Source organism: Oncorhynchus tshawytscha, linkage group LG27 (genome assembly GCF_018296145.1).
Source record: "Oncorhynchus tshawytscha isolate Ot180627B linkage group LG27, Otsh_v2.0, whole genome shotgun sequence".
NCBI classification, from domain to species: Eukaryota; Metazoa; Chordata; class Actinopteri; order Salmoniformes; family Salmonidae; genus Oncorhynchus; species Oncorhynchus tshawytscha.
The window spans coordinates 4,747,804-4,773,593 of record NC_056455.1 but is presented as its reverse complement, the minus strand read 5'-3'; the positions used below and the strand labels follow the sequence as shown (position 1 = coordinate 4,773,593).

At 43.7% G+C, this 25,790-nt stretch overlaps 1 protein-coding gene across 1 annotated transcript; it reads right to left on the bottom strand.

The window, feature by feature from the left end:
* Nucleotides 1-5,548: 5,548 nt before the first annotated feature.
* LOC112225907 (26S proteasome non-ATPase regulatory subunit 3) lies at nt 5,549-12,119 on the bottom strand. The gene is made up of 12 exons (XM_024390037.2): nt 12,015-12,119; nt 11,743-11,907; nt 10,892-11,082; nt 10,549-10,686; nt 10,199-10,335; nt 9,843-10,033; nt 9,163-9,266; nt 8,484-8,598; nt 8,283-8,402; nt 8,037-8,140; nt 6,391-6,597; nt 5,549-5,805 (listed from the first exon to the last, which is right to left on the bottom strand). Exons 2-12 carry the CDS (start codon nt 11,900-11,902, stop codon nt 5,728-5,730), a joined length of 1,545 nt encoding a protein of 514 aa, XP_024245805.1. The 5' UTR covers nt 11,903-11,907; nt 12,015-12,119; the 3' UTR covers nt 5,549-5,727.
* Nucleotides 12,120-25,790: the final 13,671 nt, after the last annotated feature.

Sequence of the window (25,790 nt, the reverse complement as noted above, 5' to 3'; positions counted from 1 at the left end):
ACTATTCAGTGCAGTGTAATTCGAGTATAATGAAGACTGTTGTGAGGTTTTCTCTTCGGATAAAGAGCTATGAAAGTCTGTCGACGTATGTAGAGGTCCCAATGAAGAGCAGCTGTTCTCAGTCCTGGTCCTGGGAACTCAAAGGGGTGACCGTTTTTGCCTTAGCACTGCACAGCTGATTCAAATGATCAACTCATCATCAAGCTTCAAGTGATATTTATGTATTAATTTTTGACACTATCCTTGATATGATCCTGTGTCACATGCTACACATACATGCAGTTGAAGTAGGACGTCTACAAACACTTAGGTGAGTCATTAAAACTCGTTTTTCAACCACTCCACAATTTTCTTGTTAACAAACTATAGTTTTAGCAAGTCGGTTAGGACATCTACTTTGTGCATGACACAAGTAATTTTTCCAAAAATTGTTTACAGACATATTATTTCACTTATAATTCACTGTGTCACAATTCCAGTGGGTCAGAAGTTTACATACACTTAGTTATGTAAACTGAAACGGAACTTTAAAAAAGTGTGTGCGAGCAAGCTCTTATTCCAGCTCTGTCAGGAGGAATGGGCCAAAATTCACCCACCTTATTGTGGAAGGCTACCCGAAACGTTTGACCCAAGTTAAACAATTTCAAGGCAATGCTACCAAATACTAATTGAGTGTATGTAAACTTCTGACCCACTGGGAATGTGATGAAAGAAATAAAAACTGAAATAAATCATTCTCTCTACTATTATTCTGACATTTCACATTTTTATAATAAAGTGGTGATCCTGACCTAAGACAGGGAATTTTTACTAGGATTAAATGTCAGGAATTGTGGAAAAACAGAGTTTTTAAATGTATTTGGCTAAGGTGTATGTAAACTTCCGACTTCAACTGTGTGTGCCCATGCATCTATCAATCCAATGTTATCATACTTTATTATAAGGGATATCATACTTTAGTAATCCACAATGACCTGGTGATGTAAAAGTCTAATAATGACATTATCTTCCATATTCCTAGTTACCTTGTAACTGGAGATTCCTTCAAAACAGTTAGTGTAGGACACTGCAAGGTTGGGTGACCAAGGCAATCTGGGACTGCCTCCAGGAGGAATTCAGGCGTGTCAAGGCTACCTGTGTTCTGCATAACTTCCTGAGGATGGACACAAGGACAAGGAGGGGATCTGCAGCTCGCCGCTGTGTGCCAGAGGAGAAGTCTGCTGCTCTGCATGATGTTTCAAGGATGGGGTCCAACAACACAGCAAGAGAAGCAATCCGTGTGCGGGAGATATTCACCTCCTACTTCTTCGAAGAGGGTGCTGTTCCATGGCAACACCATAGACTACATTATGCACAACCAAAGGCTTTTTTAAGTCATCCACATTGCAATAAGAGTATTATTCCATTTACTTAGCTATGTCAACTGCAGTTATTCAATTCCTAGTTTCTCCATTTGATTTCTACTTCTCAGGTGAGGGTGCTGTTTAGGTAAGGGTGTGATGTCTGTACAAAAACAAAACAGACTATTTAAAGTCACCCATATTGAAAGAATGTGGAACAATTAGACACCCTATATCCCACACCTAAACACTCATGTATCAATCTGATTGATAGATTGTGTTGTGCAGTAATCAGGCTCAGGATTATAACTGTGGCTCCTTCCACCGTCAAAGAATAGGCAAGAGGGCCAACCATTCACTTCATTATTTCTATAACTACGCTATATTGTTTGTCCTTGTGTGTCCATTCACGTTTTTCAGTATTAAGTACTCTGCAGCCACTTAGTGTGGACACCAGGTGAGGCCACACAGATTCCCGTTGAACACCTTTAACTACCCTATTTTCTCAATAACAGTCTCTCTCCTTCAATCTTTTCAGTCTCCTGGGGGAGAATAGGTTTTGTCGTGCCCCCTTGGTCTGCTTGGAACATGTTAGTTTGTTGATGTGGACGTCAAGGAATTTGAAGCTCTCAACCTGCTCCACTACAGCCCTGTCGATGAGAATGGGGGTGTGCTCGGTCCTCCTTTTCCTGTAGTCCACAATCATCTCCTTTGTCTTGAACATGTTGAGGGAGAGGTTGTTGTCCTTCCACCACATGGCCAGGTCTCTTACCTCCCCCCTATAGGCTGTCTCATCGTTGTCTGTGGTCAGGCCTACCACTTCTGTGATCAGCACACTTAATGATGGTGGTGGAGTCGTGCCTGGCTCTGCAGTGAACAGGGAGTACAGGAGGGGACTGAGCACGCACCCCTGAGGTGCCCCCTTGTTAAGGATCAGCGTGGTGGATGTGTTGTTACCTACCCTTACCACCTGGGGGCAGCCTGTCAGGAAGTCCAGGATCCAGTTGCAGAGGGAGATGTTTAGTCTCAGGGTCCTTAGCTTGGTGATGAGCTTTGAGGGCACTATGGTGTTGAACACTGAGCTGTAGTCAATGAATAGCATTCTCACATGGGGTTTCTTTTGTCCAGGTGGGAAAGGGCAGTGTGGAGTGCAATAGAGATTGCGTCATCTGTGGATCTGTTCGTGCGGTATGCAAATTGGAGTAGGTCTAGGGTTTCTGGGATAATGGTGTCGATGTGAGCCATGACCAGCCTTTCATGGCTACTGACGTGAGTGCTACGGTTCATTAGTCATATAGGCAGGTTACCTTAGTGTTCTTGGGCACAGGGACTATTGTGGTCTGCTTGAAGCATGTTGGCATTACATACTCAGACAGGGAGAGGTTGAAAATGTCAGTGAAGACACTTGCCAGTTGGTCAGCGCATGCTCGAAGTACATGTCCTGGTAATCCGTCTGGCCCAGCGGCCTTGTGAAAGTTAACATGTTTAAAAGTCTCTCACATCGGCTACGGAGAGCGTGATCACAGTCTTCCGGAATAGCTGATGCTGTTTAAGTGTTACTTGCCTGGAAGCGAGCATAGAAGTTATTTCGCTTGTCTGGTAGGCTCGTGTCACTGGGCAGCTCTCGGCTGCGATTCCCTTTGTAAGTCTGTAATAGTTTGCAAGAACTTCTTTCAATAAAGTGTTTCATAGCCTCTGCTGGTTGAAATTAAGTCTCATTTGATGAAATACACCTATCCTGTGTTTATCAGATCAATGCAGATGAAGGAAATTAGTTTTCATTCTATCTGTATATATTAATTAAATCAGCCTTTAATTAGTTAAATCCTGTTTGTCTATTAGTTACAATGTGTAACCATTGATGTCTCAGGACCAAGATTGGTAAACATTGAAGTGTATAATTGTAATACAAACTCTGCAAAAAAAATAAATGTCCCTTTTTCAGGACCCTGTCTTTCAGAGATAATTTGTAAAAATCCCCCCCCAAAATAACTTCACAGATCTTCATTGTAAAGGGTTTAAACACTGTTTCCCATGCTTGTTCAATGAACCATAAACAATTCATGAACATGCACCTGTGGAATGGTCGTTAAGACATGAACAGCTTACAGACGGTAGGCAATTAAGGTCAGCAGGCCCACAAGCGAAGGCAATTTACCGCTTGCTAGTGAACACGAGCCACGATCCCTAACAATGACTGGTTTATACAGTGCTGTCATAAAGTGACAGCACTTCCCCTTTCCCACATTTCATTACTCCTTACATTTAATTGAATCCATTAGAGTTTCTCATCAATCTACACAAAATACCCCATAATGACAAAGTGAACAGGTAAAACATTTTTTTGGACATTATTTATTTTTTACAAATAAAAGGAAATACCTTTTTACATAAGTATTCAGGCCCTTTTTTATGAGACTCAAAATTGAGCTCAGCTGCATTCTGTTTCCAATGATCATCCTTGACATTTCTACAACTCGATTGGAGTCCACATGTGGTAAATTCAATTGATTGGACACGATTTGGAAAGGTCCCACATGACAATGCACGTGAGAGCAAAAACCAAGTCATGAGGTGGAAGGAATTGTCCGTAGAGCTCTGAGACAGGATTGCATCAAGGCACAGGTCTGGGTACAACAACAACAAAAAGTCTGCAGCATTGAAGGTTCCCAAGAACACAGTGGTCTCCATTCTTTAATGGAAGAAGTTTGGAACCACCAAAACTCTTGCTGGCCGCCCGGCCAAACTGAGCAATTGGGGGAGAAGGGCCTTGGTCAGGGAGGTGACCAAGAACCCGATGGTCACTCTGACAGAGCTTCAGAATTCCTCTGTGGAGATGGGAGAACCTTCCAGAAGGATAATCTCTGCAGCACTCCACCAATCAGGCCTTCATTGTAGAGTGGCCAGACGGACGCCACTCCTCAGTAAAAGGCACATGACAGCCCGCTTAGTTTGCCAGAAGTCACCTAAAGGACTCTGACCATGAGAAACAAGATTCTCTGGTCGGATGAAACCAATATTAAACTCTGGCCTGAATGCCAAGCAATATTTCTGGAGGAAACCTGGGACAATCCCTAAAGTGAAGCATGTTGGTGGCAGCATCATGTTGTGGGGATGTTTTTCAGAGGCAGGGATGGAAGACTAGTCAGGATCGAGGGAAAGATGAACAGATCAAAGTACAGAGAGATCCTTGAAAACCTGCTCCAGAGCGCTCAGGACCTCAGACTGGGGCAATGGTTCACCTTCCAACAGGACAAAAACCCTAAGCACACGGGAGAAGTCTCAATGTCCTTGAGTGGCCCAACCAGAGCCCGGACTTGACCACGATCAAACATCTCTGGAGAGACCTGAAAATAGCTGTGCAGCTAACACTCCTCATCCAACCTGACAGATTGAGAGGATCTCCAGAGAATGTGAGAAACTCCCCAAATATAGCTGTGCCAAGAAGACTAGGTTGTAAGCACTGCCAAAGGCACTTCTACAAAGTACTGAGTAAAGGGTCTGAATACTTATGTAAATGTGGTATTTCAGTTATTTATACATTTGGCCAAATTTTCTAAACACCTGTTTTTGCTTGTCATTATATTAGGGAATTGTGTGTAGATTGAGGGGAAAAAATATGCTAAAGTATCAATATGTGAGAAAAGTCATGGGGTCTGAATACTTTCCGAATGCACTATTATACCAGTCACTTCTTTTAAAATACATGAAGCTAATGGAACAAAAGAGATAATTGGGATGCACCCTATGAGGCAGGAGGAAGAGGGAGCTAAATGAAGAAATCAGAGGAAGGAATAGGAGCCGTGAATAATGAGGCAGAGACAAATCTAACTAGTTGAGCTCAACGGCACACAGTTCTAAAGAGGGACAACAAATTCATTGATTTCCTCAAGGTATTTTGAAATATGAGTTTCCATATCTGCATTTTAGAAAGGGCTGCTGTCAAGATATTGAATTGCGCAGCAAAAATAACAACCAAGGAGCCAACAAATTCCTGACAGAAAAACTTACAAGCTGCTCTGTGCCAAAAGGCTCTTAGTTTGCTAGACATTCACTGTACAAATAAGTGTTCCCCAAATTAGATTAAATTGACAAAGACTGAGGCCAGCACGCAAAACCAACCTCAATACATAATACACAAAATGCCTCTCCCAGCAAGTTGACAGTGACACGCAAAGTCTAAAAGCAGGGACAACGAGGACCAGTGGTAGGGTTGAATAGAGGTGTTCTTATTGTATGTTACAATGCTAACATACATATGTTATAAATGGTCTTGTGTCTGTAGAGAAATAAACAAAACAACTATTACAAGAGGGAGGAGGAAGAAGAGGGGGGAGAGAAAGGGGAAAAACAATAAGGCATCCTTGTACTCGTTCCTCTCAGAGGATCATGGGAAACCGTCATCGTCATCTTCCGCCATCTCCTTGGCGAACTCCAGGTCCTGCTGCTCCCGCTCTCTGCGCTCCTGAAATGCAAACACACACACTAAAGCTGCAGTATGTAACTTTTTGGGAGACCTGACCAAATTCCCACAGAAATGTGTTATAGATCTGTCATTCTCATTGAAAGCAAGTCTAAGCAGTATATCTGTTCTATGTGCCCTATTTCTATGCCTCCCATTCTTAAGTTTTGTTTTTGCATCTTTTAAATTTGGTTTTGTACACCAGCTTCAAACAGCTGAAAATATATTTTTGGTTATGGAAAAGATATTTCAGTGGTTTGATGGTACAATGAATCTCGCAAACTTTTAGACTTAGCAACCAGAAAATGGTGGAGTGATTTATGCATAGTGCATCTTTAAAATGATTAAGTTTGCAAATAGCTAACATTTTAGAATGACAGTTAGAATTTCAGACTAAATGCTAGTCCCAAATATAACATTACAAAGCTAGTTAACACTGCCCCCTTGTGGTCATAACAGTAAAATATAGCATACCAGTAGTTCAGCAGCACAGATAAAGAACAATTTCATATTATCTCCTACAAAAGAACCCTCACGACAGTCAATTTTATGGGCTAAGTCAAGGAGTAGTAAAAAGTTGGTACACACCTCTGCTGATTCTAGGTCCTTGTTGTAAGCCTTGGGTGGAAACCTCATGGCCTTGACAGACATGTTGTGTATGTCCAGGCAGAAGGAGATCCTCTGGTGGAAGGCCAGCTGGGGCTCCCTGGTACCGTAGATGTCCATGGTCTCTTTAGACTGAACATAGCCCTTCTCATGGTTGATGCTGGCTTCGATCACTCCATCACGGATAGCCTGGAAGAGAGGGATGAGGTTGGGAGAAAGAAAATCAGTAAGAGACCGAGGTAGTTTTCCCTTGCCACTAGTGGCTTAGGACAGTTGACTGCATTCCATATTTATCACACACAAGTGATGTGCTTCTCTATTAATGCTCTTTAGGAAATCCTTGTATGAGCTGATGTAGAGCAGGCGGTGGGGATAAATCATGAGCTTAAGGTACAATATAAGTACAATATATACATACACATACTGAACAAAAATGAAAAGGTCCCATGTTTCATAAGCACAAAAATCTTATTTCACACAAATTTGTTTACATCCCTGTTATTGAGCATTTCTCCAGCCACACGGCAGGTGTGGCATAATCAAGAAGCTGATTAAACAGCATGATCATTGCACAGGTGCACAAAGCCACATGTGTCAAGTTAAGGGAGTGTACAATTGGCATGCTGACTACAGGAATTTCCACCAGAGCTGTAATGTTAATTTCTCTACCATAAGCCACCTCCGACATTTTAGACAATTTGGCAGTACGTCCAACCGGCCGCACAACTGCAGACCACATGCAACCATGCCAGCCCAAGGACCTCCACATTCGGCTTCTTCACCTACTCAATCGTCCGAGACCAGCCACCCGGGCAGCTGATGAAACTGTGGGTTTGCACAACCAAAGAATCTCTACAAACAGTCTCAGGGAAGCTCATCTGCATGCACGTCATCCTCACCAGGGTCTTGACCTGCCTGACTGCAGATAAGCATCCTAACAGACGTCAGTGGATAATTGCTCACCTTCCATGGCCACTGGCACGCTGGAGAAGTGTGGTCTTGATGGATGAATCCAGGTTTCAACTAACGGGTAGATGGCGTGTATGGAGTCATGTGGGCGAGCGCTTTGCTGATGTCAACGTTGTGAACAGAGTGCCCCATGGGGCGGAGGGGTGTGGGCAGGCATAAGATATGGACAACGAACACAATTGGATTTTATCGATGGCAATTTGAATGCAGAGAGATACCGTGACGAGATCCTGAGGCCCATTGTTATGCCATTCATGCGCCACCATCACCTCATGTTTCATCATGACAATGCCATGTCGCAAGAATCTGTACACAATTCCTGGAAGCTGAAAATGTCCCAGTTCTTCCTCGGGCTTCATACTCAGACATGTCACCCATTGAGCATGTTTGGGATGCTGTAGATTGACATGTATGACAGTGTGTTCCTGTTCCAGTCAAGATCCAGCCACTTCACACAGCCATTGAAGAGGAGTGGGAAAACATTCCACAATCAGCCTGATCAACCCTATGTGAAGGAGATCTGACACGCTGCACGAGGCAAATGGTCACACCAGATACCGACTGGTTTTCTGATCCACGCCCCCGTAGACCATATTGACCCCAATCTGGGCTCGGATCGCGGTCCACCAACTGAGTATGGCTGTATTATATCATGTTACCTTGGCCACTATGAACTCAGCATCCTCTGGACTGTCCAGCTGGAGCTTCTGAGCGATGTCTGCCAGGGATATACGCGAGTATGACAGGCTGATCATACGCACACCTACAGGGAGAGATGGTGTTAAATATCAACAAGTCATTCTCGTGTTAAAAATGAAGAGCCATGACCAAAAACTGTTCAAAAGAAGAGGAAGCCATCTGAGAATGTGGAAGAAGAGCCCGAAGTGAAAGCCCTGGTCACTGACCTGTCTTGATGACATTGTGTCGCAGGCGGATGATCAAGGTATAGGTGCCGTCTGCCTGGAACTTCTCTCCAAACTGATCCAGGGCCTGGTTGAACTTGGCCAGGTTACCCGTCCTGACAGCTGTGTGGGAACAGAGACCAGGGTTCACATCTTACTCGCGCTTAAGACTCATTCTCATGACCCAGCTTGCCGGCAATTTACCCTGGGTGAGCAGGAAGTAGGGCGCTAGTGATCTCTTCAGAGGAGCCTGGCGGAACTGCAGCCTGTCTGGTATCTCCCCAAGCAACAACTCCACCACAATCAGCAACTTGTGAACCTGATAGGGATAGAGAGAAGATGTGAACAACCTGAATTTTGTGGCATACAGTGGGCTGCATCCCCTGAATTATTGAAATAGCATTAGCATGTGGGTCTTGGCAGATGAGATGTAGTCATTGTGTGCGTCTCAGTTGTTGTTCGTGTATGATGAGGAGAAAAAAAAAAAAAAAACACATTTAAAACTAAATATTATTAAAAGAAATATGAAATGCATCATCCCTTGTAAGAAATGTGCTGTACAAATAAAGTTAGATTGATTGACAATATATTGTCAGGCAACACACTATGGGAAATTTGAGTGACAACTTTAAAACCTTAACAATAGTTTCTCCTTTTTAATAAGGTAGCCTAGTGGTTAAGAGCATTGGGCCAGTAACCAAAAGTTCTCTGGTTCAAATCCCTGTGACGACTAGGTGGAAAATCTCTCGATGTGCCCTTGAGCAAGGTTCTTAACCCTAATTGCTCCTGTAAGTCGCTCTGGATAAGAGTGCTAAAAGTCTAACGTAAAAGTGTGCGCAAAATGTAATAATTGCACACAAAACTGCATGCTGGGTGTACTAACTGTCTGTTTGAAGCCCACAGCTGTGTGTTGGGGGGCCTTCCTCAGGGCGTTGGTCAGGGTCCTCCTGGCCTCTGTGTACTCCAGCTGGATGGCCTTGATACGACCTGGAGGGTTGAAGGAGAGAATGATCAGAGTGGAAAAGCAGCAAACTAAGCCACAACTACAAATTCACTCATATTCTGAGGCAGTTTCTTATGGTCACTTGAAAACCTGTAGAGGCCCGATAAACATAATTCAATTGAATGTGATTAAACTAAACTTCTGATGTCTTACTAGTAAAATGTATACAGTTTTATCACGGGTGACGCCTTATGCCAACAGAAATTGGTATGCTTAGGGCTCCTTCCCAGTCCCTCTCCTTCCCAGTCCCTCTCCTTCCCAGTCCCTCTCCTTCCCAGTCCCTCTCCTTCCCAGTCCCTCTCCTTCCCAGTCCCTCTCCTTCCCAGTCCCTCTCCTTCCCAGTCCCTCTCCTTCCCAGTCCCTCTCCTTCCCAGTCCCTCTCCTTCCCAGTCCCTCTCCTTCCCAGTCCCTCTCCTTCCCAGTCCCTCTCCTTCCCAGTCCCTCTCCTTCCCAGTCCCTCTCCTTCCCAGTCCCTCTCCTTCCCAGTCCCTCTCCTTCCCAGTCCCTCTCCTTCCCAGTCCCTCTCCTTCCCAGTCCCTCTCCTTCCCAGTCCCTCTCACCTGTGTAGTAGAGGTAGCGGGCCCACTCGTTGTTGTTGGCCAGCTCAGGGAAGACTGACTTGGACACCAGCTTCTCAGCCTGGTCGTACAGGTTGTACTGCAGGTAGTTCCTCAGCAGCAGGTTGAGCAGCGTGGCCTGGCCGTCGGCGTCGTGCCGCAAGGTGGCCGTCCTCAGGCGCGTGTGCAGGAAACTGAGAGAGAAGGGTTTTTAGTTTAAAATCGATCGAAGGCATTACATTTTAACCTGCATGGGTTCAAACTGGCCAACTGCCTTCTGAGACAACCTCCATCTTTCCCCACTATGTGTTTAAGTCAGAAAAAACAAAAACAGTCAGTGAAAGTGTTGGTGGGCTTACCTACGCACAGTGTCCAGCTGGTTGAGGAACTCGTAGACGCGGGAGTGGTAGTAGTAACACTTAGCGGCCACCAGGTCCAGAGCACGCCGGTTCTGAGGTCCGATCTTCTGCAAGAGCTCATCTGACACTTTCTGGGCCTACAGAGAGAAAAGTGAGAAGCTAACCACCAAGACAGGCAGTCGGGAATTAATCCAGACATTTATTTCTAAGGACTACTGTGTGGTGAGCATTGTATATACCAAAGAGAATTTAGAGCTCAATCCAACATAAATATGTACTGTGCATGCATGAGAGCGAGAGACAGAGGCATGCGATAGACAGAGAGAGAGTGTGAACTCCCGTCAGCCCACCTCTGTGTAGCGTTTGTTGTTGGTGAGATAAACCAGCAGGAGCAGCTGCAGGTAGGCCTCCGCCTCAGGGATCAGGGGGGTGGCAGCTGCCTTCCCTGTACGGGGCCTGAACTGGACATCTCCCTCAGTGTCCATGGGCTGGATGGATGCAAGAGATGGAGGGGAGAGGGTGTGGGTAGAGGAGGGAAAAGGAAAGAAAGAAGCAGACAGAAAGGGACCAAAGGAGTCAAGTGGGTAAAAGGAGACAGAGATAAAGGCAATGAGTAATAGTTCATAGGCAAGGTTTCTCAGCAATAGAAGTAGTAATAGTAGTACCAGTCTTTTCTATCTGCACTCATCATACCTCCTCTAGGAAGCTGAGTAGGAACTCTTTGCCAGCGGCGTTGGAGGTGTAGAAGCCAGACACAGCCTTGTGCAGCACGTTGGGGTTGAGGCGGCGGCTGGTGGAGGGCAGGGCACGCAGGGCCCTCAGTACAAAGCGAGGCTCCTTGCCCGACACAGCCTTCTCTATCTGCTTCACATGCTCCTTGATGTCTGCAACGGGAGTTGGAGGAGTAAAGGTCATAAGGAGAGACTTATGGAAGAGTGATAAAAAACAAACAATCTGACAGCTAATGTCAGTTCTTTCCCTCAATTCAAAACTGAAAAGATTTGTAAATACAATGACCTGTCAAGCTAGGTAGCTACAATTGGATACACAAAACTATAAAAGTACTGCTTTGACAGGTTACGGCAGTAAAGTGATTTCCAACTGACACAAATTTAAGTTAACATTGCTAGCAAACTGATTAACTAGCTAGCTGGCTAGCTATGACTAGGGGATTTCGTTGTTAGGCACCCAGATAGCTAGCTAGCTAACGTTAGCTACCTAGCTTGTTACTAATATAGCGAGTGAATTAAAAGTCAGACCAACGTTAAACGCAGTTAGCCTGTTACAATATGTTTTGACTAACTAGGTCAGCTAACTACATTCTCTAACGATAGTTACACTTCAAAGTGTTGCCAATTAAAACAGGCAAATTAGCTAGCTAGCTACATAGACTAACAGCAGCTTGCTAACTAACATTCGGTACAGTGACGTTAGCTAGGTAGCAAAAACCCGAAGCAGTTGCAACATTCCGTATCTGACATTGAGTTTGAATGTATCCTTTCCAGTGTTTGTGTTAAACCGCAGCTAACCACCTAGCTAGCTACCTTCAAGTGTGAGGGTATCAAGTTCCTTGGGTTTCTTTTCTGCAGTGGTGGAGTCCTCCTCCGGCATCTCCACATCCTGCGGCTCGGGGCCCGCATCCTTCTGTTTCTCAGCCTTGGAGTCCTTGGGTTTCTCGCGTCTCTTGGCTGTTGTCTCTTTCATACTGTCTGAAATGAAATGTGCAAGTTAAAAATAAACTTAACTATCAATAAGCCAGGTCCAAATAAACCACCCAGAATTCGCAGTTAGTTATTTGACTCCATTCAACACTCACATTCGTCTCGTCGGCAGAATGACTGGCAACTATTGCGAGACGCAAAGGATTATGGAGACATACCATACTAGTTGACGCTGATAATATCGAGCAGTCAAAAGTAATAGATAGCTGAATAAAGTGATCATTTTCACTGTAACGCTACTTTTGGTACGAATTGTTGTTTGATGTAGATATAAAACAGGGTGATCTGGCAATAACAATACTTTTCTTAATCCAATTTAAAGAAATATTGAATTTGTTTCAGGCTCCACTCATCTACCTTAATAATCCAAACCATTTATGGCGAGTTTTGATCAAATAAAATATGTATTGTAGGCCTATTGTGCTTTGACAGAGTTGTAGCCTGTGTTGTCATTTATATGACGTCCATTTCTCGCATTGACACATATATACTGAACAAAAACATAAACGCAACATGCAACAATTTCAAATATTTTACAAAGTTACGGTTCATAGAAGGAAGTCAGTCAATTGAAATAAATTCATTAGGCTCTAATCTATGGATTTCAAGATTGGGCAAGGGCACAGCCATGGGTGGCCTGTGAAGGCATAGGCCGACCCACTTGGGAGCCAGGTCCAGCCAATCAGAATGATTATTTTTCCCCACAGAAGGGTTTTATTACAGACAGAAATACTCCTCAGCACCAGAGAGAAATAAGCATTTTGTGTGTATGGAATATTTCCGGTATCTTTTATTTCAGCTCATGAAAAATGGGACCAACACTTTACATGTTGCATTTATATTTTAGCTCAGTATACATCCTTAGTGGGATAATTTACTTTGTGAGCCAATCCACTTAGGCGCACGCTTAGGCGCACACATACAGTAATTAAACTGATTGCAATTTCAACATTATTTCTTTGATCATCTGAACACTATGATGATCCCACTGAAAATTCCATGCATGCCACACAAATTTACTGTAAAGATACCAAAACCAAAGGCAAGAGATGTGTCATGAAGTTATATATTATCACAACTCCCTTGAGAGTCTTGAAAGAGAAAAGGGAAAGGATAGATCAGGGAATGTTTGCACAAGAAGGTAAACATGAATGAGCCATTACCATGGACATGACGAAAGTGCTGGCATGTCAACAGAGTGATGAGAGACACATTAAAGGCTGGGAGGATGGTGGGGGAGGTAGTGGAGGGTGGATGCAGCGATCCCGTCCCATGCTGTGCCATCTCCGGCCACCATGGGTCTCTCTCTCTCTCTCTCCAATAAGAAGGGGACATGCGATCTCACACAGACGGTTAACAAACCAAAGCCTGTTCCACCCACACGAGCCCAGAGTGGCATTCGGGACAACATGAATGTTTTGGGTGGTGTATGTGAAGTATGTGTGTGTGTACCTAAACGGACTTGCAGAAGGAGAGACCCACTTCCTGTTCAATAATATGAGCATATGTCACTTATGGACTCTGCATTCTTCAATTGTTGGCATTGTTTTCCCTCGCATGTCTTTCGGACGGTCTTTCATAATTTGTCCATTTGATAATAATTGTGAACCCTTGTAACGAATAACCATATATGTGCATTTGGAAAAATCAGATAGTATTAAATATTTGTATTGGGAATGTGTATACAACATCAAGTGCCATTAATGAAAGATAATGTCATCACACATTTCAGTTTCAATTATACTTGCTAATTTGATTGAATACTTTTTTCCATATTGTAGTAATGATTCATGAAGTCTCCTTTTTTTCAAAACACACATTGTTTTTGTCTGTATAATTAATGAGCCATCTTCTCCTCCTCCTCTTCTCCTCTGTCTGAACATTTGTTTTTAAAGCAACATGTAAAGTGTTGGTCCCATGAGCTTAATATATATTATATATATAATATATTATATTATATTATATTATGTGGATATATTGAAGCAGTCAAGACTTCAGTCAGGAAGTTAAAGCTTGATCACAAATGGGTCTTCCAAATGGACAATGACCGCAAGCATACTTCCAAAGTTGTGGCAAAATGGCTTAAGGACAACAAAGTCAAGGTATTGGAGTGGCCATCACAAAGCCCTGACCTCAATCTCATAGAAAAATTGTGGGCAGAACTGAAAAAAGCGTGTTCGAGCAAGGAGACCTTACAAACCTGACTCAGTTACACCAGCTCTGTCAGGAGGAATGGGCCAAAATTCACCCCATTTATTGTGGGAAGCTTGTGGAAGGCTACCCGAAACATTTGACCCAAGTTTAACAATTTAAAGGCAATGCTACCAAATACTAATTGAATGTATGTAAACTTCTGACCCACTGGGAATGTGATGAAAGGGATAAAAGCTGAAATAAATCACTCTCTACTATTATTCTGACATTTCACATTCTTAAAATAAATTGGTGATCCTAACTGACCTAAGACAGGGACTTTTTACTAGGATTAAATGTCAGGAAATTGAAAAATTGAGTTTAAATGTTTTTGGCTAAGGTGTATGTAAACTTCCGACTTCAACTGTATGTTGCAGGGTGGCAGTAGATGGGCCATCGCAGGAGGAGGTGGCCAACAAAAAAAGAAGACTGAGGTGTGACATCTGCTATTCAAGTCAATGACAACAACAACTGAGGCAGGGTCAGAGAATTAGAGACAAGGACAGAGAAAGGAGGATACCTAGTCATTTGTACAACTGAAATGTGGCTTTTGCATTTAACCCAACCCCTCTGAATCAGAGAGGTGCGGGGGGCTGCCTTAATCAACATCCGCGGCACTCGGAGAACAGTGGGTTAACTGCCTTGCTCAGAACAACAGATTTGTACCTTGTCAGCTCGGGGATTCTATCCAGCAACCTTTCAGTTACTGGCCCAACGCTCTAACCATTAGGCTACCTGCCACCCCAGACAGGGATAGAGAAACAGAGACAGGGACAGACAAAGATAGGACTGTTGATGGAGTTTCAAGCTATAAATTGTCTGCTTTTGTACGCTTTGTGTCAATACAGCTTACTAAATGTTCCTACTTTGTCACATGCATTCATTTTATACATCCATCAATGCACTGTACACAATGTTATTTTACATCAGTTGGGCTAAAGATGGTAATGCTTATTGCTAATAGCACACCTGCCTGATAATATGTACCATGTATCGGCTATGGTAAAAGAGTAAGTGCTCTCTGTTTTAGATGGTGTCAACATCATTTTATTTTCACTCATTTTGGAGTAGAAGGTCCTTTGAAAAGTCACCAAAAATGACTCTCAATATCCTTCTACAAATGTTTTTTTCTCCATAATTCTTCAATATTCACCACCTAAACCCTAATCTTTGAGAACTAGCAATCACCTAAATAAAGGCTGGGCAGAGAGTGCAGCCCAATCTGAGCCATCCATCATCCGGACGTTCCAAAATAAGAATAGGTAGGTCAAATGTCTGCAGTACGTATCGACTACTCTTACTGCTTGACAGTAGTACAACATAAAGCACAGTAAAGACTGTAGGTTCCAATACATACTGTAAGGGGAAACAATGTAACAAAATGTTTCATGTGTGTATTTATGAAATAAGGAGCTATACTTCTTTGTACATGTTTATCGTGTATACTGTAGTGTTTACTGTACTGCATGCTATTTTGTTTTTGTAGAACTGAAAGACGACCCCCACGTGGTGGTAGAACGCATCTATTTACAGACATACAGGAGGCTGCCATTGTGCCAATGGTAGTTGAAAATAATGCCATGAGACTGAAATCCAACAACAGATTATTGAAAACTCTGCCGTCTTCCATAATATCAGAGTGAGCTTATCAACCATTGTCCGCATCCTTAAGGAACACCATCTTCGGACGAAACAGAGCCCCATTTGAAAGGAATAAACGGTACGAAGTGAAGGATAAACGGTACGAATATTGGCAAGTAATGTACTAGTATTACACTCTTGAAACATTAGACTCAGTGATGTTGCCAATGAACTTTACCATACAGCAAGTATTGTATTTTACTGTCATTTCAGAGAATAATGGAATTGTTCCCCCAGGAACTCATATTCATAGATGAGGCTGGATTGAATTTAGCGAAGGTGAGGAGAAGAGGAAGGAACATCATTGGTCAATGCGCCATTTAAAAATATATATATATATATTTCACCTTTATTTTAACTAGGTAGGCCAGCTGAGAACAAGTTCTCATTTAGAACTGCGACCTGGCCAAGATAAAGCAAAGCAGTGCGACACAAACAACAACACAGAGTTACACATGGAATAACCAAACATACAGTCAATAACACAATAGAAAAATTCTATATACAGTGTGTGCAAATGTTGTAGGACAAGGGAGATAAGGCAATAAATAGGCCATAGTGGTGAAATAAATTACAACATAATAATTAAACACTGGAGTGATAGATGTGCAGAAGATAAGTGTGCAAGTAAAGATACTGGGGTGCAAAGGAGCAAAATAAATAACAGTATGGCGATCAGGTAGTTGGATGGGATATTTACAGTTGTGCTATGTACAGGTGCAGTGATCTGTGAGCTGCTCTGACAGCTGGTGCTTAAAGTTAGTGAGGGAGATATGAGTCTCCAGCTTCAGTGATTTTTGCAGTTCGTTCCAGTCATTGGCAGTAGAGAACTGGAAGGAAAGGTGGCCAAAGGAGGAATTGGCTTTGTGGGTGACCAGTGAAATATACCTGCTGGAGCGCGTGCTATGGGTGGGTGCTGCTATGGTGACCAGTGAGCTGAGATAAGGCGGTGCTTTACCTAGCAATGACTTGTAGATGACCTAGAGCCAGTGGGTTTGGCGACGTACGTAGCGAGGCCCAGCCAATGAGAGCATGCAGGTCAAAGTGGTGGGTAGTATATGGGGCTTTGACAAAACGGATGGCACTGTGATAGACTGCATCCAATTTGCTGAGTAGAGAGTTGGAGGCTATTTTGAAATCGCCGAAGTCGAGGATCAGTAGGATAGAGGGTATGTTTGGCAGCATGAGTGAAGGATGCTTTGTTGCGAAATAGGAAGCCGATTCTAGATTACATTTTGGAGATACTTAATGTGAGTCTGGAAGGAGAGTTTACAGTCTAACCAGACATCTAGGTATTTGTAGTTGTCCACATATTCTAAGTCAGAACCGTCCAGAGTAGTGATGCTGGACGGGCGGGCAGGTGTGGGCAGCAATCAGTTGAAGAGCATGCATTTAGTTTTACTTGCATTTAAGAGCAGATGGAGGCCACGGAAGGAGAGTTGTATGGCATTGAAGCTCGTCTGGAGGTTAGTTAGCACAGTGTCCAAAGAAGGGCCAGAAGTATGGTGTCGTCTGCGTAGAGGTGGATCAGTGAATCACCAGCAGCAAGAGCGACATCATTGATGTATACAGAGAAAAGAGTCGGCCCGAGAATTGAACCCTGTGGCACCCCCATAGAGACTGCCAGAGGTCAGGACAACGGGACCTCCAATTGTACACACTGAATTCTTTCTGAGAGGTAGTTAGCGAACCAGGCAAGGCAGTCATTTGCGAAACCAAGGCTGTTGAGTCTGCCGATAATAATGTGGTGATTGACAGTAGAATAGATTCAAGGCATAATGTACAGACAAAGGTATGGTAGGATGTGAGTACAGTGGAGGTAAACCTATGCATTGAGTGACGATGAGAGAGATATTGTCTCTAGAAACATAATTTAATCTAGGCGAGGTCACCACATGTGTGGGAGGTGGAACGAAAGGGTTAGTGAAATAAGGCAATAAACGCTAAGCAAAATGGACGAGGCATATTGTCATTAAGGAGAGGCATGCGTAGCCGAGGGATCATAGGGGTCCAGTGAGTAGCTCGGCGGGCTGGAGACATGGCGATTCAGACAGCTAGCGGGCCGGGGCTAGCAAGCTAGCAGAAGGGCCTTAGAGGGACATCATGACGGAAGAAGTCTGTTGTAGCCCCCTCGTGCTGTTACGTCGGCAGACCAGTCGTGATGGACCAGCAGGGCCTGTGTTGTAAAAGGGCCGTCATTGAGGTACCTGGCCAGCGAAGGGGGAAATGCCACAATATGCGCAGCTATGAGCCACAACGGGGTCCTCCACCGCCATTACCACTTTTGGACCATACAACACTGCCCATCTCCTTAGTTTCCTGAACACCTTACATGACAACCTTTTTCAGCCAGAGCAGAGAGTGCCAGGTGATCCAGAGCAGCAAATGTATGTTCTAATTTCGAACAATGTGAGTTTCCATCGGGCTTCTCAGGTCCGCAACTGACTCCATAACCATCTCCCACAATATTAGGCCGTCATTGTGAATAAGGATTAACTGACTTGCCTAGTTAAAAAAATATTAAATAAAATAAAAAATATTGCCCATTTCTCAACCCCATTGAGGAGTTGTTTTCAGCATGGGAGTGCAAGGTGTATGATTACAAACCCCACAAACGTATGGCCCTTCTCCAGGCAATGGCCCGTGGTGACTTTCCAGCAGAGTCCAGTCTGGGGTGGATGCGTCATGCCAGAAGATATTTCCCCCGCTGTCTGGTCATGGAGAATATATCGCCTGTGATGTTAATGAAAAACTGGGGCTGGACTAAAACAACAGACATGACTGATTTTGTTTTCGCAGTGGTTTCTTGACTTCTGATTTTACTATATTTCTACAGTTGATCTATTCCGTACAATTGATCTAATAAGCAGTACAGAATAGGCATATTTTTATTCCTTTGCATATGCAAAATATATTTACTGTATTTTTGCATTTTTTTTCTTATTTGAGTACACACAAACAATATACAATATAACAACAACATCTTAGTCTTTTCACTGAAATAGGTTCTGATAGTAAGTGGTGTTTTGAATATGTCACATTAGTGTGATCTCGGTTGTCGCTAAGTTAGATTCATGTGTGTGTATGTCTCATTTGTATGCAGAGTTTCATTTTGAGCAGGGAGGACATGATTATGATTGCTGTGTTTCATTTTGCAAGATGTCTGCGGGGGTTGGAGAAATTGGCTAACTGTTTTGTGTTTAGAGTTTTGAGTACCTGAGATGAAGTTTCAGAAAACTGGTCTTAAAACAGTTGGGAAAAACTGTAATATAAGAAATATGATATTTTGATACTTAACCCTTGCGCTGTCTAAAGGGTAAAAAAATGACCCACCACTGTGTTTAACAGCAGAGAAAACTCCCTAAATGATATTTTTTCAACTTGAACTTTGATGGCTTTTCCTAGAGTGACCCCAACATTAGAAAAAGTGAAACATCACCTTAGGGTCATTTTTGACCCAGCAGTTATAAAATCATTTACACACCACAAAAACCACAAACACACACACACACACACACACACACAATGAGAAATTGAGATTATGTGTGCTACTGATTGAACTCAGCCAGCAGCCCCTGAAGAGGAAGATCACCATGGTTGGTACAGTTAGAAAGAACAAGCCTGAGCTCCCCCCTGGACTCCTCGCAACAAGGGGGAGAGAGGCCTTCTCATTAAAGTTTGCCTTCACCCCCACCAGCACTCTAGTTTCTTACCTCCCAAAGAGGAACAAGAATGTGGTCCTCCTGAGCACACTGCACAAAACGGCTGAGATCAGTGATCGTGAGGACAGGAAGCCAGCCATCATCCTGGACTACAACCACAACAAAGGAGGCGTGGACAACCTGGACAAGGTGATTGGAACATACAGCTGCAGGAGGATAACTCCCCGCTGGCCCATATCACAATGCCTTTGTGATATGGAACAAGATCAACCCTACCTGGATGCCTGATAAGCGGAACAAGAGGAGGCTGTTCCTGGAGCAGCTGGGAAAGGCACTTGTAAACCCACACATTGAAAGAAGGGAGCGCCTCCCACGCACAGCAGCCTCTGCAGCACTTGTGAAAGCTGTTCAGGGGGCTGAATCTTGTCCTGATCCACCTGAGACTGTAGCTGGGGCAGGCAAGAGGAGGAGATTCCAATTCTGCCCCCCATGAAGGACTGTAAAACAAATACTATGTGCTGCACATGTGAGAAATATATCTGCAAAGTCCATGCACACACACTTGCATACTGACCTACATGTGCTAGTTAGAGTTGGTTGATTTATGTTCTTCATGTTTTTGTTTTGTATCTATTATCTTATTCTTATTTATTGTTGTTGTTATTACACCTTGTGGGTGGTGGCAATGGTTAAAAAAATGGGGGAAGACGACTATTTTGTAGTTGAATTCCTCATTGTACAGTATATACGAATATATCACTATGTTGCAAGCCCCCGCAGCAATGTTCCAACATCTAGTGGAATGCCTTCCCAGAAGAGTGGAGGCTGTTATAGCAGCACAGGGGAGAACAACTCCATATTAATGCCCATGATTTTGGAATGAGATGTTTGACAAGCAGGTGTCCACATACTTTTGGTCATGTAGTGTATGTATCCTGTGTGTTCAGAACAGCAATGTCACCGGAATGTGTAACGAACATGAAATGTACAACTGAAATACTGTTGTCTCAACAATGAGCTACAATATTCTTAATCAAGAAAAAGTTTGCTCAAGGAATATTAATGACACTTGAAGGAAGAATATGTTATTTTTCTGAATTTATTCATACTATTTCATCCTTCCACAAGATATCGTCCCGACTCAGAACTAGGGTTGCTAACTATGCCGGCTGATCGTTCATTCTATCGGTTTGATTGCCAGAGACGCAACCCAGTCATTCAGTCTTTTTGTTCTGTATCCATGGATGCGACCCAGTCGTTCAATGTTCCATTGCCATACTGGCTGGCAACGTTCTTATCCCTTGCTTGCTAGCTAGCCAACTACAGCTAACTTACAGTCACGTCAAAAAAAATGCAGCCAGAATAACAACGGTAGCTGCATTTGCATTTGTTTAAACTGTTTTCTAGTGACATTTATTTGGATACATCCAAAGCAACGAGCTAATGAGGCGCGATTTCACCTGGCATTGTAAATGTGCTCTCGTCAGGACACAGTTGTTCAGAGGAGATAGCCAACAACACTGCTAACATAATCACTTCAAACTGAAGCTGGAAAGACTGCATTTAGTTTCTTTTGACCTTTTTTTCAATTGATATTTCCTTGTATATATCCATTAAAATTTTGCCAGCTGATTCATGACTTCTGCTAGCTGAGAAACGCTGCCAGCCTGTCTGCCTCGTCCCGACACCCGACACGTTCATTACTATGGGACAGCTGGAGAAAAAATCTGAATATTGAAACAATGTTGAAAATGTTGGAGAGACAAACAGCAAGGTTTATACAAATCTCAACTGTTGAAAATGTTAGTCTAAAAGAAATGTGAGATAATGTCTATTTGCTTTTTATAGTGGAGATTAAGTTTATAAATTGCCTGACTGGGCTGATGAGACAGTGGATTGTACAGTCAGATGGAACAGAGTAAATAGGCATGTCATAGATTTAGCCGGTGGTCACTTGTGGATTATTAACTTGATGGTTCAAGCCCTTAATGCTGATTGGCTGACAGCCATGGTTTATCAGACCGTATACCACGGGTATGACAAACATTTATTCTTACTTCTCTAATTATGTTGGTAACCAGTTTATAATACCAATAAGACACCTTGGGGGTTTGTGGTATATGGCCAATATACCATGGCTAAGGGCTGTATCCAGGCACGCTGCATTGCTTAGTTCTTAAAGAACAGCCCTGAGCCGTGGTATATTGGCCATATACCACACCCATTCGGGCCTTATTGCTTAAAAAAACATTGTCTGGACTGCGGTTTTAACCAATTAGCGTTCAGGATTAGACCCACCCGTTGTATAATAAAGCACAAACACGTGCACATACAATTATCATTCAAGTCGTCATTCTACAAAGGCAGGACCACCTTGCAGCATCCCATCCTGACACCTGATATACGCCTGATCCTGAGCAGTCCAGAGGAGCAGAGAGTTGGTGGAGACAGAGCACGCTCCATTAGATTGGATGGATGTGTGACACCCTATCCGGAGTGGCCTGTGTCTCATTACCTGATGGGGTAACCAAAAATGCAGTTTTAAGAAGACAAAAACAACTAAATTTGACAAAGGATTCAAGAGCAGCAGTAAAATAACAATAGCGAGGCTATATACAGGGGGTACCTGAACAGTGTCAATGTGCGGGGCACCGGTTAGTCGAGGTAATTGAGGTAATATGTACATGTAGGTAGTTATTAAAGTGACTATTAACGTGACGAAAGTGTAGCAGCAACGTAAAAGGGGGGGGGGGTAATAGTCTGGGTAGCCATTTGATTAGATGTTCAGGAGTCTTGTGGCTTGGGGGTAGAAGCTGTTTAGAAGCCTCTTGTACCTGGAGTCTTTTGAGTCTTTGACAATGTTTAGGGCCTTCTTCTGACACCGCCTGGTATAGAGGTCATGGATGGCGGGAAGCTTGGCCGCCGTGATGTACTGGAATGTACGCACTATTATCTGTAGTGCCTTGTGGTCGGAGGCCGAACAGTTTCTATACCAGGCAGTGATGCATCCAATCAGGATGCTCTCGATGGTGCAGCTGTAGAACCTTTTGAGGATCTGAGGACCCATGCCAAATCTGTTCAGTCTCCTGAGGGGGAATAGGTTTTGTTCACGAGTGTCTTGGTGTGCCTGGACCATGTTAGTTTGTTGGTGATGTGGACAACCTGCTCCACCACAGCCCCGTCGATGAGAATGGGGGCGTGCTCGGTCCTCCTTTTCCTGTAGTCCACAATCATCTCCTTTAAGTAGATTGGTTTTGCCCATTCAATTGTTGGGAGCATATAGAGTGTGCAACTTCCTTTCTATATATCTTATTGTTTTTTTACTGCTTACTCATGGTTAGTCAGCCCCTCCACAAACATTTTTGTGTGTGTGTGTCAGCTCATGCTTTTCACTAGGAAATTGCAGTGAGTGACATCCTTCGTTCAATTCAACCCTTCCATTGCTATTACTAATTCTGCCACTTTCTTTTTATTATGATTTACTTTAGCCCATTTTTCTCCCCTATTTCCCTATTCCTATTTCCCCTATTTTGGCACCAATGTGTCGGAGGAAACACCGTACACCTGGCGACCTGGTCAGTGTGCGCTGCGCCCGGCCCGCCACAGGAGTCACTAGTGCGCGATGAGACAAGGATATCCCTGCCAGCCAAACTCTCCCTGACCCGGAAGACGCTGAGCCAATCGTGCGTCGCCCCATGGACCTCTCGGTCACGGCCGGCTGTGACAGAGCCTGGGCTCGAACCCAGAATCTCTGGTGGCACAGCTAGCACTGCAATGAGACCACTGAGCCACCCGGGTGGCCCCATCCTGCCACTTTCACAGAAAGCAAAATGCTGCAAGTACACAAATTATTATTTTAAAAGTATATGGAACCAAAATTAAATCCCCTACCAATTTGAGGATATTCCGCTGCCTCAGGTGAAATAAGAATTGAACTGCTAAGTGGCTGGCTAGCCCTACACTACACTGACCATTCTGGTTAATTTAGCTATTTTACCTGTATCTATCAAAGAGGATGGAACGCCACATTCTAGAACAGCAGATACCACAGTGTGTGGGAAGTGTGGACCAAGCTCATTACTACACAGGCCTGTCATTATACCAGCACACACAAAACCTAGGAGCTGTAGCCTTGAATCTGCAGTTCTACCATGCAGTAACTACAACGTTTTGTCTAAATGAAAGGCTGAGAGAGAGAGTGAGAGAGAGGGAGAGAGAGAGAGGTCAGAGTGCTCTTCCATTCAGTAAGTGTAGGTGGACAGAATAGATTATGGGAGGCCTCAGCCAAGGCTGGGTGTTAACCTTGATTCCGTTTTTCACAGACTCGCTCCTTCTTGGTTGGCTAGGCAACAATGTAAGTATAGCATCCATCTGGGTTAAAGCATGGCATTGGTGATGTGGGGACAAAGTGGACTCGCTTACCAGCTGGAGTGGGTTTTGTTCTGCAGGCGGCTGTAGCAGGACATGATTTGGCTCCTGATGTCGGCCAAGCTCCCAGTGGTGACTCTGCCCCAGGCAAGGTTACCCATTTCGATGGTGGGTATGCACACAGACACACGCACACACACACGCAAGCACGCGCACGCACACACACACACACACACACACACACACACACACACACACACACACACACACACACACACACACACACACACACACACACACACACACACACACACACACACACACACACAGTGGTTAGCAGCCCCACTGACTGCACCACACTAGCTAGCCAGTGGGAGAATCAAACAAGGAGCTAGCCAATGAGATAACATCTGAATGCATCTGAAGAAATAGATATGTTGCATCAAGCATGGAGCCCCTTTACAACTCCCACAGAGACAGTTCCTTTCAGAGAATTTATATATATATATATATATATATTTTTTTTTTAAAAATCTTATCTTTGATGCACTATAATATCAGACACAGCTGGAGATTAAAATTGGAAGCAATTAGTGGACTTGATTGCAGAGGTGAAATCAAGCAAACACAAGACAATTTAGGAAATGAGGGAGACAGAACAACTGTTCTGAGATCTAATCAGGAGCCTGAAACCAAAGCTTCATTTTCTCTGCTGCGTATTCTCTACCTTTTGTAAACAATGGAGCGAGTGTTACATTGCAGAACTAATCAGTGAAACTCCAAAGCTCATTCAGGGACATGGACTGAGAGGACTTGTTCCCTCCACCTGCAATTAACCAGTTGACACATGGGGAGGAGAGAGGGTTGGATATGAGCTCAGAAGCAGTGTGTGTGTTCCTATACCCATCTTCTACTTTCAGCAGTATGAGCTATTCGCCTAACACAACGCAAATGAGTCCTCAATTCGATTTCCGAGAGGACACGGCATTTAAAAATGAAGGGGAGAGATTTGCATTTCCTTCTCCTGAGAGAAAGTCCTTGTACTTACTACAGAGTGTAACTGAGGAGCAGAGCAATGAGTCTGGTTTCAGAGTGACAGTGGTGTCTGAGAACAGGGATGTTCTCAGACACCTGGACACTGTTTGAATGACACCTATCAAGCCTGCCTTACATCCAGGACACTGTTTGAATGTCACCTATCAAGCCTGGCCTTACATCCAGGACACTGTTTGAATGACACCTATCAAGCCTGCCTTGCATCCAGGACACTGTTTGAATGTCACCTATCAAGCCTGCCTTACATCCAGGACACTGTTTGAATGTCACCTATCAAGCCTGCCTTACATCCAGGACACTGTTTGAATGTCACCTATCAAGCCTGCCTTACATCCAGGACACTGTTTGAATGTCACCTATCAAGCCTGCCTTACATCCAGGACACTGTTTGAATGTCACCTATCAAGCCTGCCTTACATCCAGGAGAGAGAGTGAGTGTGTTTAATGACGTTCAGCTAAGAGGAGACCTCAGACTAACAATATGATAGTTTTTAGCTGTAGGCTATACACTCTTTTATAAACTGGGTAGTCTGTTCCCTAAATGCTGATTGGCTGAAAGCGGTGGTATATTAGACCATATACGGGTGTGACAAAACATTTATTTTTACTGCTTTAATTACGTTGTAACCAGTTTATAACAGCAATAAGACACCTCGGGGTTCGTGATATATGGCCAGTATACCACGGCTAAGGACTGTGTCCGGGCACTCTGTGTTGCGTTGTGCGTAAGAACAGCCCTTACCCGTGGGATATTGGCCATATACCCCCCGTGGCTTATTGCTTACATAGCACTCAAGTACAGACATTCTCCTACTGCAATGTGTATGGTAATGTGACTGAGTCCATTTGTCCATGCACATAAACACATGCTAATGAGGGCGAAGTATCCGTTTCTGTAGGGCAATGTATCCGTGTCATGACCGAACAGGCTATACTGTATAATTATGTCAA

Excerpts from the sequence above, each read along its gene's own strand:
- LOC112225907 (XM_024390037.2), bottom strand. The coding sequence starts at position 11,902 with ATGAAAGAGACAACAGCCAAGAGACGCGAGAAACCCAAGGACTCCAAG. Across the intron at positions 10,034-10,198 it reads CAGCTGGACACTGTGCGTAG|TTTCCTGCACACGCGCCTGA; the intron begins GTAAGCCCACCA and ends CTTCTCTCTCAG. Across the intron at positions 8,599-9,162 it reads CTGTGGGCTTCAAACAGACA|GTTCACAAGTTGCTGATTGT; the intron begins GTTAGTACACCC and ends TATCCCTATCAG.